This window comes from Haliaeetus leucocephalus, unplaced genomic scaffold (genome assembly GCF_000737465.1).
Source record: "Haliaeetus leucocephalus isolate CR32 unplaced genomic scaffold, Haliaeetus_leucocephalus-4.0 Scaffold339, whole genome shotgun sequence".
Lineage (NCBI taxonomy): Eukaryota > Metazoa > Chordata > Aves > Accipitriformes > Accipitridae > Haliaeetus > Haliaeetus leucocephalus.
In genome coordinates, this window is record NW_010972775.1 from 20,073,333 (window position 1) to 20,085,592 (window position 12,260).

General features: G+C 40.6%; 1 protein-coding gene across 1 annotated transcript in view; it reads right to left on the reverse strand.

The window, feature by feature from the left end:
• The window catches only part of ADAMTS17 (ADAM metallopeptidase with thrombospondin type 1 motif, 17), a 183,254-nt gene that overhangs the window by 146,966 nt on the left and 24,028 nt on the right, over nucleotides 1-12,260 (reverse strand). Inside the window, exons 3-5 of the mRNA XM_010572039.1 lie at nucleotides 8,452-8,535; nucleotides 7,697-7,854; nucleotides 1,397-1,440 (exon numbers count right to left, since the gene is read on the reverse strand). Coding sequence (XP_010570341.1) covers nucleotides 1,397-1,440; nucleotides 7,697-7,854; nucleotides 8,452-8,535 — 286 coding nt within the window. The remainder of the gene's footprint in view (nucleotides 1-1,396; nucleotides 1,441-7,696; nucleotides 7,855-8,451; nucleotides 8,536-12,260) is intronic.

The following is a 12,260-nucleotide window of genomic DNA, read 5'->3' on the forward strand; positions in this document are numbered from 1 at the left end:
CTGCAGCCACAGCCTGCAGCAAGTCGCAGCACAGGAAAGTACTTGAGTATTGTAAGAACAGAAAAGAAGTCATAAAAATATTTCCTTAGTCATGCTGTCTATGGTAATATAATTCCCTGAATAGAGTTCTTCAACAATACTGTCTTTAAAAATGGAAAGAGCTCTGACCTTAGTCAGCATGTGTCTTCCATCAGCTTTTTTTTTTTTTTTTTTTTTTTTTTTTTTTTTTTTTTAAAACTTCTTTATTGTATCTTACCACAGTCATGTTCAGATGCAGGTACACAGTGTAAAAACTTTCCTCAGTGCAAGTGTGTTTTCCATTGGACACAGAATAAATGCATTGTGAGGGATTCTGACTGGAAAGAAAACTTGGACGTAGAGGCCAGTCCTTGTTCATGTTTGAAAAGAAAATGTATGTATTTTTCAGCTCTGTATTTCCTCCTTTCACCTGATCAGTCTCCACAACACAGAGAGGGAAGGACCTGCATTCTGAGATGAGACTTCTGTAGGTAGTTTCAGAGCTCCTACTGAAGGCACTTTCTCCCATGCTCCTTCCTCATCACCCACTATTGTCAGCATAGCAACCCCTGGTCTGCAAGTGTCTCTCTGAACACTGGAGTGTAAGATCAGCTGAAAACCAGGATCCATTCCAAGTTTACACAGAATGTAAAGGGGCCACTTGACTTTGAGTCAAGCCTAAAAAAAAAATAACGTAATCATCATAGAGAGGATGTTGAGCTATGCCTCCAAACACTGCTGCTACTGTGGTGATTAAAAAAAAAAAATACCAGGAGAACAGATACAGTGAAGGTAACTGCTAACCTAAGTTAAATACAAAAATAAGTAAAGTATTTAATTTGTGGGATGTAAGGACCGTGTGTATCCAGGGTTTCGATAAGACTAAAAGCAGTTAGGAAGTAGGAGGAGTAGGAGGCAGGAAAGCAGATTTAACTGGGCTATCCTACAATGAGGTATTCTTCTCTGATGTCTGAGTGCCAGTTTGATATGGGAGTGTTACACAGGTTCTTACAATGGGAAATACATTCATTAGTTAGCAAATTCTTGGTTTAGGTGAGAGAACACTGAAAGGAGCATCGTACAGACACACCGAAAAACAGTTTCTTAACCTCCACTTATCTACTTCTACATCCGCTCCAAAGTAGAAATACTAAGATTACTTCCTGAACTCAGAGACCTCCAGTGCTTAGAAGGGGTTAATATTTAATGGCTTATTTATAGTTCATACCTTGCTCAACTAATCCATATTTGCATCACAGAGTTATACAGAATAGCAAAAGTAACATCACAGCAAACCAAAAAATGAAAGATTGCACAGAAACCTCCTCTTAGCATAGAGTTGGCTATCAAAATACTCTCCCTTACTTCTTTGACTTACCCACAGTGTCACAAGGCTCGTCTTTGTGTACGCAGAAATCTGTCCTAAAAAGAAAAACAGAACAGAAGTGAAATGTATCCTGTGCCTCCAGACTTCAGGCTAGGAAAAAGCAGTGATGCATGACTCACTTATCATGGGTATTGAGGTTTGGGGTTTGTTTTGGTTTTTTTAAACTGCTGTGCAGTCTACCCGATGACAACACAGATAGCAGCATTGATTGCTACTGCAAGATTACAAGCAATTATGTGAATCAGCTGCACATACTACAGTCCAAAGATTTAGCATGTAAAAGAGTACTGCCTCACTCACTCTATGATGTCAGACTTCTTCAGCCACTGGATTAAAACTGAATCTCTTATTTTCACAAGGGAACTGTAACAAAAAGGAGCAGACACCCTGTGATGCAATAGCACCATCAAAAGTGGGAGGAGGAGATATGTGGGGACACTGCCTGGAGACACAGAACTGATCATTTATACCCAGAAATTCTCAGTTCTTCAGTTTTTTTCTTCTTCCACTAGAATAGAAAAGGACAAGAAAGAAGCAGGACTAAACAGAGAAAGACAGATGTTGACAAAAAAGAAGAAAGAGATTTTCAGGATTTGCCAGGTAACAGCTAGGTGAATTGGCTTCAGCTAAACTTATTACAGTCAGATTTGCCATTTTATGATTTGAATCCAACACAGGTTCAAGAGACTTCATTTGGTCTCTGTTACTCCCCCAAATCTCAACCAGTCTCCCTAGATCTCATCAAGGCAGGAAAAGATACTACATATGCCACTGGCACCCACAAATCAAACAGGGATCCATGGAGCTGTATTAAACAGAAACAGAATAAAAACCCTTGAAGCTCACCATCTAAGCAATGACACTTTATGCGAGAAGATTTTGTAAATGAGATTCCTCATGACAGAAAAAGAGGTGTGGGAGGAAAAGTATTTTATAACTAAATTAATGGTTTGAATACATTTCAATAAGCACTGAGACCTGAACTTTTAGGAGCTATCTTTACCAGACCTACTTTGCAGTGCAATCTGCTATGAAGAGGAGCTAGAGAAAAGCATCACATGTGCTAAAACATTTCAGAAGTTCCTTAACCCAAGGGAAGCTGAGGAACCATAATCTCTATCATTATGGCTTTCCTCACCCCGTGGGGAGGCTAGTGAGAGAATCATATTAGTACATTTGGAGTGTGTCATTTAAAATGCCTGAGTCCCCAGTGGGATTTTGAGGTTAAGAGTTTGGCAGGGGGAAGATTAAAAATACTTAGAGAAAGATAAATACTACGAAAAAGATAAAAATAGAGAAATATTAAAAATACTTTCTTCTTGAAGAAAAAATATGAAACTAGGGTTTATAGGAAAAGGGATTTAAGGCCCAGGACTGTAACTGATGAACCCAAATCCTTCACACCAAACTCCTTTGAAAGTCACAAATCAAGTTGTCAAGGGCTTAAAAGGAGAGGAACAGCAGCTATTTACCAGCTCTTGTTAAGCAGACACTGAAAACTAGCCATACTTCAATGCAGAAAAAAACCATTACAACCATCAAAGTGTTAAAAAAATCAGATAGGAACAAAACAAAATCGGAAGCTACGACCACACACCAGCCCCAGCTTTCATTTTTCACCGCAGCCTTACTGTGTCTCGACACCTTGGCATCCCAGCCTTTCCAAAGAAGACTAATGACAGTCTCCTGACGGAGCTGGCACAAGCATGCCTGCTTGAGTTCCCAGAGCCAACTTGACAGGGGTTTATTTAAGGACTTATTATGTTATATAAACTGGTAAATCAAACAGATGCTTTTCTTGTGACAACAGATAGCCAAACTATTAGCAAATGGCAGGAGGCCATTGCTAGAAAAGCATCTCTTCAGGGGCTGGCCAGCTCTGCAAATAAAGCACAGCAATTTTGCTCCTTGCACTGTTGTACACTGAAAGCTGTCTGGCACTTCCAGGCAGCTCCCTGGAGAAATTACCACCATGCCATAAAATGAGGGGTCTTGTAAATGATCCAGCACAACTTGCAGACTGTTGTACAGAGGTAGAACAATCTTCGTCTATAAAGAGAGTGTTGTGATGCTATCTAGTCAGGGAAGACTTGAAACAAGTCAGCAAGAAGAACTGAATGCAGCTGCCCAATTCACAGCATGCAGGCCTGCATGTATGAAACCTCCTCAGCCCATCCTTTAAACTGTCATAAACACGAGTCCAAGAAACACCATCCTTCTATTTAAAGATTGGGTACCAAAATGCTAGGATTTAAATCATCCAGACCTATTGTAAACTTTTTACCCCCCAAATCTGTGGCCAAACAGAAAAGCACATCCAAACCTTTAGGCACAAATTAACTTGGTGGGTCTCAGTCTTCTTCCAAAGGCAAGCAGCCACCCCATCACAAAACCTATATACTGAAACTCCTGCAGTCCTTTCCTGGCAATCAGAGGGGAGCCAAAGACTGAAAAGGCAGTAAGAAAGATCTATCTCACCTGTGGAGCAGTCACACCAGTGAGGTAAGATGGCCCCATCATGGCATTGAAACTGATCTGCTTTTACAAAGGTTTCAATCACAGGTCTCTGGCACGTTTTTGAGCTTAACTGCATCTGTATTTTTGAAGGGACAGCTTGACATGGATGATACTATAATGACACTCCAAGAATATAAAAAAGATATCTTAATATTCACTGCATGTGCAGAGGTGTCTTACCACAGAGACATAGTTTTGTAAGCAGAATCCTTTATAGAGCTATGTTGGAATAAAACTCTTACTCCAGGAGCTGCAGTTCAAATCCAAGATCTGACCTTATCACACTAAGTCTTGGACAATATATTGAAATCACACGCTGTAGCTGTGAAGCAATTTTACTCTTCACTTTTAGCCACTGACTGAATCAAGCAGGACATGTGTTCTCACCTTCTAGGGACCTGTGAAATTCTCTGTCATTATCACTTGTGGTACTGAACAGAGTGTTTCTATTAGCAGACTTAAACTATTCTTCTAAAAAAATGACAAGTCAATTGCTTTTGTTCAATAAAAATAGCCAGAAAAGAAGAGCTCAGAACTCCTCCTACAGTCACTCCTCCATCTGGCTCACATGAACTGGAAAAAAATACCTAACGGTGCTAAGCTAAATTCTGCAATTCAAGTCCTTCCTGTAAGAAAGAAGGACAGTAGTTGAACTGTGCAACATGAATAAGAAGTATTCTGTTTAATGGACACTTCCCAGCATCCTTCAAATGACATCTTTTGACCAGTTTAACCCTGTAGGGTCATAAAGCTAAAGGACAGAGAAAACTGGTACAGTCAAAAACCTGCCAAAAAAAACTTTCCACATCCATATGTACATTTAGTAGCACTATGTGCCCAGTTTCCTCGATGCACATTGAATTGCTTCATTTGCCCATTTAATGGGAAGGCAAAGGGCTGGAGAGATGTGGAAGGGAGGAGCAGGCTGCAAATGGAATAACCACACCAGTATGTCAGGAAAAAAACAAGTCTTTGCTTAATGACAGCTCTGAATTCTGTCCCTATCAGCGTTTTTGTCATTCTTCACTCTACTATCACATCACCTATAAAGTGACCCAAACACCTACAGCCAGGAGGTGGGGAGAACATCAGTATGTCTGAAGATTTCCTAGGGAATGCAAAAGACAGAAGATCAAGAGGGGGAATGTGTTTCAAATAAGACATGCTTCTAAGATCACTAAGATACAGATTCTGCAGACAGAAGTTATTCTGGTCAGCTGCCCATTAAAACATGAAGTACATTATCCATAGATGCCAGAGATCTGAATTTCTGCAAGTTCAAAAGCAGAACTTGAACAAGAAAAGTCTGATGACTATAGAGACCACAACGCTATACTCAGACCTTCAGGACTCTTAATAGATTATTCCCACTGTCTCATTTATTTACTGGACAATTGTACATCTTATTTCACAGACACGGAATGCCTCTTACCTGGAACTCAATCAGGTGGATGCTATTAAAATCCAACAGAGGGGATATTTGCCACCTAGGTAATCTACTTTTGCATACAAATGAGTATATGGGGAACATCAGTTAGAGGTGAAGTTTCAAAAGGCAAGCATGCCTTGGTGTTTTAAATGAACACAGCCAGATTGGAACCAGAGGGATTTCTTCAGAGGTTGACCCCAAAGAATCTGTTTCTATTCCTAAAGCAGCTGCAGCTGCTGAAAATTCAGCTTCTGCTTTTTCTGGCGCAATTGCTTCTGCTGGACATGCTGTTGCTCCCATGTCCTCTACCACTGGTCCATCTGTACAGTCTGGGGAGGGTCCAGGGACACACACACACACACACACATCCAAAGCCAAGAGTAGAAAACCTCATTTCCCTGATGCAGGAATTGGGCTGCTGGGCCAGAAGTCTTCCAAGCAATGCGGCATCCTCTATGCGGCAGAAGCGGGATGGGTTAAGGATGACAAGACATAGCAAGAAGGAAGGAAAAAGATTACAAGCACACATGCTGGCCTATCAAACAGGAAAAACTCTGCTCTTATGCACAGTATTGTGCTCCCTGGCCTGAGTCTTTCTCACAAAATCTGAATCTAGTTTCTAACCCAACTGAACCTGTATTTCTCCAGCTACTCTGACTGCAAAACCCTACAAATTCTTCCTCAGATGCCTGAGTCCAACTCATTTAGCCTGACATTATGCATTCAGTTTTATAAGCTGCGGAGAGACTGCACAGATTAAATGCTCCGCTCATTCCCTCCACCCTGTGCTTAGAGCACATCAGAAGAGATTCTGTATGCTTCACTTGTCATGCAGGACAACTGGATGCCCAGATGAGTTTAACAAAAATGTTAGTTATTTATTTAGGCCCTGATCCAATGAAGCACATGCTTAACTATAACCAGGATGTGCAGCCCATTGACTTCAAAAGAACTATTCACCCTGTCTGAAATGTTAAGTATCTGCTTAAGTGCTTGGTTGGACTACACTGAATACAGATGAGAGGGAAGGATTTGGGGGAACTGCACACATGTCTGTGAAGGTGCATTCTTAGGCACTTTGCTGGCCCCATGCCCACCTCACCAGCTATTTTACTGAACACTCACCAAAATCCCATGGATAGTTTGCAATGTGACTATTAACACAATAGATTATTACAATCAGAATGGCAGTTTATGCAAAAACATATATTTCTACTTACATTGTTGGCAGAGAGAAAAAGGTGAAAGAGGTGAGCAGTACCAAACTGCAGTACAGACATTTCTTTTCTCAAATTGGGGAAGAAGGGGGTAGGAAGTAGTGTTTTTCTAGCACGTACAGCATCCATTTTACACTATATTTTTGTGCTCACTTTACGTATTTAGAGATCATTTCTATAACAATGCATTCTTCATTTACATCTTAAAATATGCAATCAACTTAAAAGACCATGAATTTGCTACTCAAAATTTATGGTAACTGTGAGGAACATGGGACTTGTATTGTGAGATTGAGTTCAGGTAGTGTAAACTTAGAGGAAAAAGGACTACAGGTTAATAGGGACAACACCCTTTTTGCTTAATTTATCTGGGCCATACCCTGATGTGTTTAATACATCAACAGGTACAGAGCTGCAGGCTGCAAGGAATTTTGCTGAAGTATTCATACACAAATTATTTCACGTCTGAAATAAATGCAGCAGTTTTCAAACATACAAACAAATTAAGAATGGCACTCCTCCTCTATCTCAGTTGTGACAGAAGAGGGGTGTTAAAGTGGTTATTTCCTGGGGCAAAAAGAGAGAAAATTAATTTAGTTTATGGTATTCATCTCTCACTTTCTTTAGGAGATAACTCCCTCACGACCTCCCCACTACTGACACACTGTCTGCTCCTCTCAGACTGTTCAGCTGATTCATACCTACTTACACACAGAGCACTTGTTCTCATCTGCGTTCTCAATTCCACAGCTTCTTTCTTCTAGGAAGAAGGCCTTATGCTCTAAAACCTCATCTATTTTTTTTCCATTTATACCCACTGGTGTGAGAAAAAAGTATCACCTGTGCTACAGCCATGTCTTGCCTGTACCCTGACTACGACATGATATAGTGACCATGGCTACAACAATGCTCTGGTTCAAAAGGAGAGATGCTTTTGCCCAACCTTTTTAAGTATACACAGAAACAAGAAAAATCACTTTCATCTGAGGCATCTGAACAGCATGTAGGTAGCAGATGTACCATCATCAACAGATCTTTTTCTTAGATTACTACTAGACCAGATAACCCCATCATGGACTATGGGCCATTATTGGTTGAAGTAAACTGATAAACCAGACCTTACTATACCTGGTTACAAAAACAGCAGCATCCACAGGAGGGGTGTCATCCCTCGCACCTGGAACCTGGTTGTTACCAAGGTATTTTGCCCCACCATATTCTTCATTTTGCCATTGACAAAAGCTCTCCAGAGACCTCTCTCCATGATGTCCAATAGACAACTTCGCCTTTTGGAAAAAAACCCAAACAGATACAAAAGAAGAAATATCAGTCACAGTCTACATAAAGCATTAGACCTCCGATGAAAAATCAGAGGCTCAAAGATATAGATGTGATAGAACAAAAAGTGCAAAACCAGCTTCATCTGAGCAGGTGAACTAGGGACTTTGGAATCCACACTGACTCCTGTCATTTGATCTACAGAACAAACTCCATCACCTGGCAGCAGTCATAAGCTTCTAATACAGCACTACATTCAAAAGTCTTGTAAGTCTGAAAGTTATATATTTGATACCAGAGCCATATAATATTTAACTTTTGTAACAGTTAACTCCTGAGACTGGTTTGCAACTATAAGCAGACGAAAATTTACCAGGAAGGGTAAATGAAAGGACTGTAGCTCCTTTCACTCCCACAGCCCTCTATACTTTTCATATTTAATACTGCCTGGTGAAGTGTGGCAGGCACTACTTACAACTTGTTTGTGATCATGTGGCCAGGCATGCCCCACTTCCCCCTCCCACCCCAGCACAGGGATCCTGCCCTGCTTGTGAGACTACCACAGTACAATCACAGCAGCAAGGTAAAAATGAGTTGGAACTCACAGGTCGGTTGCGAAGGAGGACTAGTTTGGTCACTCGAATGCTGACTTTAATTCCAAGACTTTGATGTTGAAACATATTGTACACCTGTTAAAATGCAAAGAAAACATCCATAGTACATCAATAACAACACCAAGACCTAGTAATAGTTGAAGGAACTAATTGTGACTAAAGTTAGACATTTGTCCTTCAAAAAACTGTCCCAAAACAAACTCAAATGGGTTATGCTACTATACTCAATAAAACAAAGAATTTTTAAGAGCTACTGTGTTACCACTCTAAGAGTTCCACATACTACAGTGCAGCTAAAATACCTGCAAAACCACAGTAGGTTTGCTCCTACCATACTGCCCTGGGCTTCACCACGTAACCAATTTGTCACAGACTAATCTGAGCAAGATTCAGCATTCAGGGACAGAAAACATTAGAAAACAAAACAAAATAAAAAATACACAAGCTAGTTGGAGAAAGAAAAATACTTTTAACTGTAGTAAACAAGAGAAACAACAAAGGAGCAACAAAGGGAAGGAGAGAAATATTCCAAGGAACTCTAAACATAAACCAAAGTCTCAGGAACATGGACATACATTATGAAGCATCCATCTAATATGGATCTTCAGCATTTAAATATCAGAGATATCTGAATGCAAGATGAAATAATGGTGTGTTTTAGACTTCAGGAAATAGAATGGAAAAGCAATTTCCCTCTGTTATTTTCATATCTTATATAAGAGAATAGTAATAAGGCAGCACATAATGACACAAGCCTCAGGAAATACAAAAATAGCACCGGAAACTACCTTACTACTTTCTCCAGATTTTGCATTCCAGCTCAGATACTTCACCTCATTTTTATAGGTTAGAACATAAGATCTCAACTGATGCCAGAATTTTATTCCACTCATTTCTCCGTGTACAAATGCTTTAACTAGACTATATCAAAAAAGGTGAGGGAGTGGTTTATTTTAAAAAGGTGTAAAATACCACATAATAACCTTTGGATGAATACTGTATTCCCTACCCAGTCAAAAAAATAAAATCAAGACCACTGAAGAGAGACTCTTGACTAATGGAAGGCAGGATTTGGCTCCAGGTAAGCTATATTCCTTACTCACAGTTCGTTTGGCTAGAAATATCACACAGGCTCAGCTAACTTCCTACAACAAACCCAAGACATGAACACATTTTGGATATCATGTTTTGAATGCTTGGTATTTTTCCTATTTGTGCAAATATTCAGGAATGTGCTCACTGTAAGAGTGTTCTTAAGCTCTTTAGTGTTTGGGGTTGGATTTAAGCACACACATAAATGTTTCCTATAATTTAGGCACAGATTGCAAAACAGACGCTACTCAGTATTTGACCTACTGACCTTCACTATGAGCACAATAAGCCATTTATCTTCCCTGCTGCTGGTATACAAATGCATACAAGTGCTGGTACTATTTGGTTAGCTCCAGGGTATGTTGGTAGAGTAGTTAAGGCCTCTCACTACAGACCTGGGGGGATAAACTTGACACTTGCAGAAAAGAGCTCTGACAGTTGACCTATGTGTAAATGGAGACCTGGACATTCAGCTGAGAGGGTCAATGGGGCATCATGCTGATCAAGTCAATCTCTCATGTACCATTATAGACGTTAACGAACATTTGCCTGTAACGGATGCCTTTGATTTGCATAGCTTGCTGCTAGCTCTGACCATCCCATAAAGTTTCTACTCATATAATGAAAGCACAACAAATAGGTTCTTATCATTAAGCCTAATGGATGATAGTGCTTGCCTTTCTATCAGAGCAGACAAGCTGCCTGCCTCCAGACCCAGCACAGAGAGATCCAAACACCACTGACTTGAAAAGGTAGTTTTCACTGGCAAAACTTGCATAGAAAGAGCCAGCTGCTGGAGAATTTAGCATACCATTTTGAAGGCTGTCAGCCCTTCTTTCTTTTCTCTTGTGCTCTCTGTCCTTGTATTTGCATCCATCAGTCATCTCAGAAGAGCTCAACCTAGCTAGCAGCAGCAGCAACAATTTTTGCAGTTGTATTTGCATCCATCAGTCACCTCAGAAGAGCTCAACCTAGCTAGCAGCAGCCACAATTGGATACTAATCCAAAAAGACACTAGGCATGCAAAAGAGGCTTTACTTTGCTAGCTTATTTTCTTAAATGGAGCCCAAAGAAGCCCCAGATTGATGGTAGTTTGTGTTGCCTAGAAGGAACAATAACCTTTCTCTCTGCTAAATAAGCCTGACTTGTACAAGTGGCTGTTCTACTTCAGCACAACTAAAGCATTCAAACACAACCCACCTAGAGAAGAGACAGACCCCTTCTCATCAGAGATCTGCTCCAGCTAGCTCTGCTTCCATCCCCCACTGCGACTGCCTCAGAGGCTGAATCAGACTTTTCAGTCCATGAGCTCTGACTGGATTAAAAGGTAGACGCTTGCTTCAATGCAGTCAGACCGGTTCCTTTGCACTGCAATCAGTACTTTAATGTGTGTACAGGTAAACATACTGTAACTTGCCTGACACCACAGTGCTGGCCTACCAGACTCTGATAATGACAGGTTGCTGATTATCACTGTGGCACAAATCCAGGTGTATTAGCAAGAAGTGTTTCTCCTGGTGTTTTAGGATAGACAGTGTGCTGAATTTTGAAGATGTGGTGCAAGCAAGAGCAGCACCACATATTCTGACCATGCTTACGAGTTTAACTACATGAACAAATCTCTAAGTAGATGATTTATTGCTGGCAAAAGGCAAGAAAGTACGATAGCTGACAATACCCAGATGTTGGGGTAAATAATTTCTTAATGAAATTTCAAAAATTTTTCTCAGAGGTGGATAGACAGTTGCCAGAGTAAGAGTAATTTTTTGTTTGTCTCATACAACTCTGCCACTGTTCCTCAGAATTTAAAGTGTGATCATAATAAGCTCAGCTGAAGAAGACATTAGCACTGTGATTTAAGATGGTCCAGCACCAGAACCGCAGGACACTGTCAAAATACCATATGTACAATTTCCCATCGTCTTTCATGAACCAATTTGAAGAGTGAAGAGACATCTCCAGCTTCATCTGCCTCCACCGATTCTTCTATTTCTTTCCCTGTTAGCAAAAAGCCCCCTGTATTATACAGTAAGGCCTACACAGATTTAGCTGGGAACTGTTCACAACCCACCCACAAATAAACTTGTCTTTCAAAATGAGCTAAGATCTGCAGGAAAATTAGCAAGAAAACAGACCTAAAAGTGTGCCTGCAAATTGGTCTGCACAAACATCACCACCCAAACAGCTCTTATTCATTAACCAAGTGTCTACAGGATGTATACTCTCATCACTATGCTGAGAGGACCTTCTCAATTAAAAAAGAGTGCAAGACAGTTCTGCGCAAGCGATTTGCCCTTGCATTTAGCCCAGACATAGGACTGTGAAATGGAGACACAGAGTTTGAAATTGAGAGGCAACCAGCCATATGGCACTTGAGCTTCTCTGACTAAATGCCTGCCAGACCCCACCCAGCTGCTCTCTCACAACCCCTCCTCAACAGCACAGGGGGACAAAATAAGTTGAAAAAGCTTGTGGGTTGAGATAAAGAGAGGGAGATCACTTACCAATTTGTCATAGGCAAAACATACTTGGCTTGGGGAAAATTTAATTTACTGCCAATTAAAATAATTTGTATATAGAGAAACAAAGATAAGTTAAAGCAATGCCTTCCCCTCACCTCATCCCACCACTTTTTCCTAGGCTCAACTTCACTCCTCCATTCCTGAATCCTCTACCTCCTTTCCCCTTACCCCAAGCCGTGCAGGGGG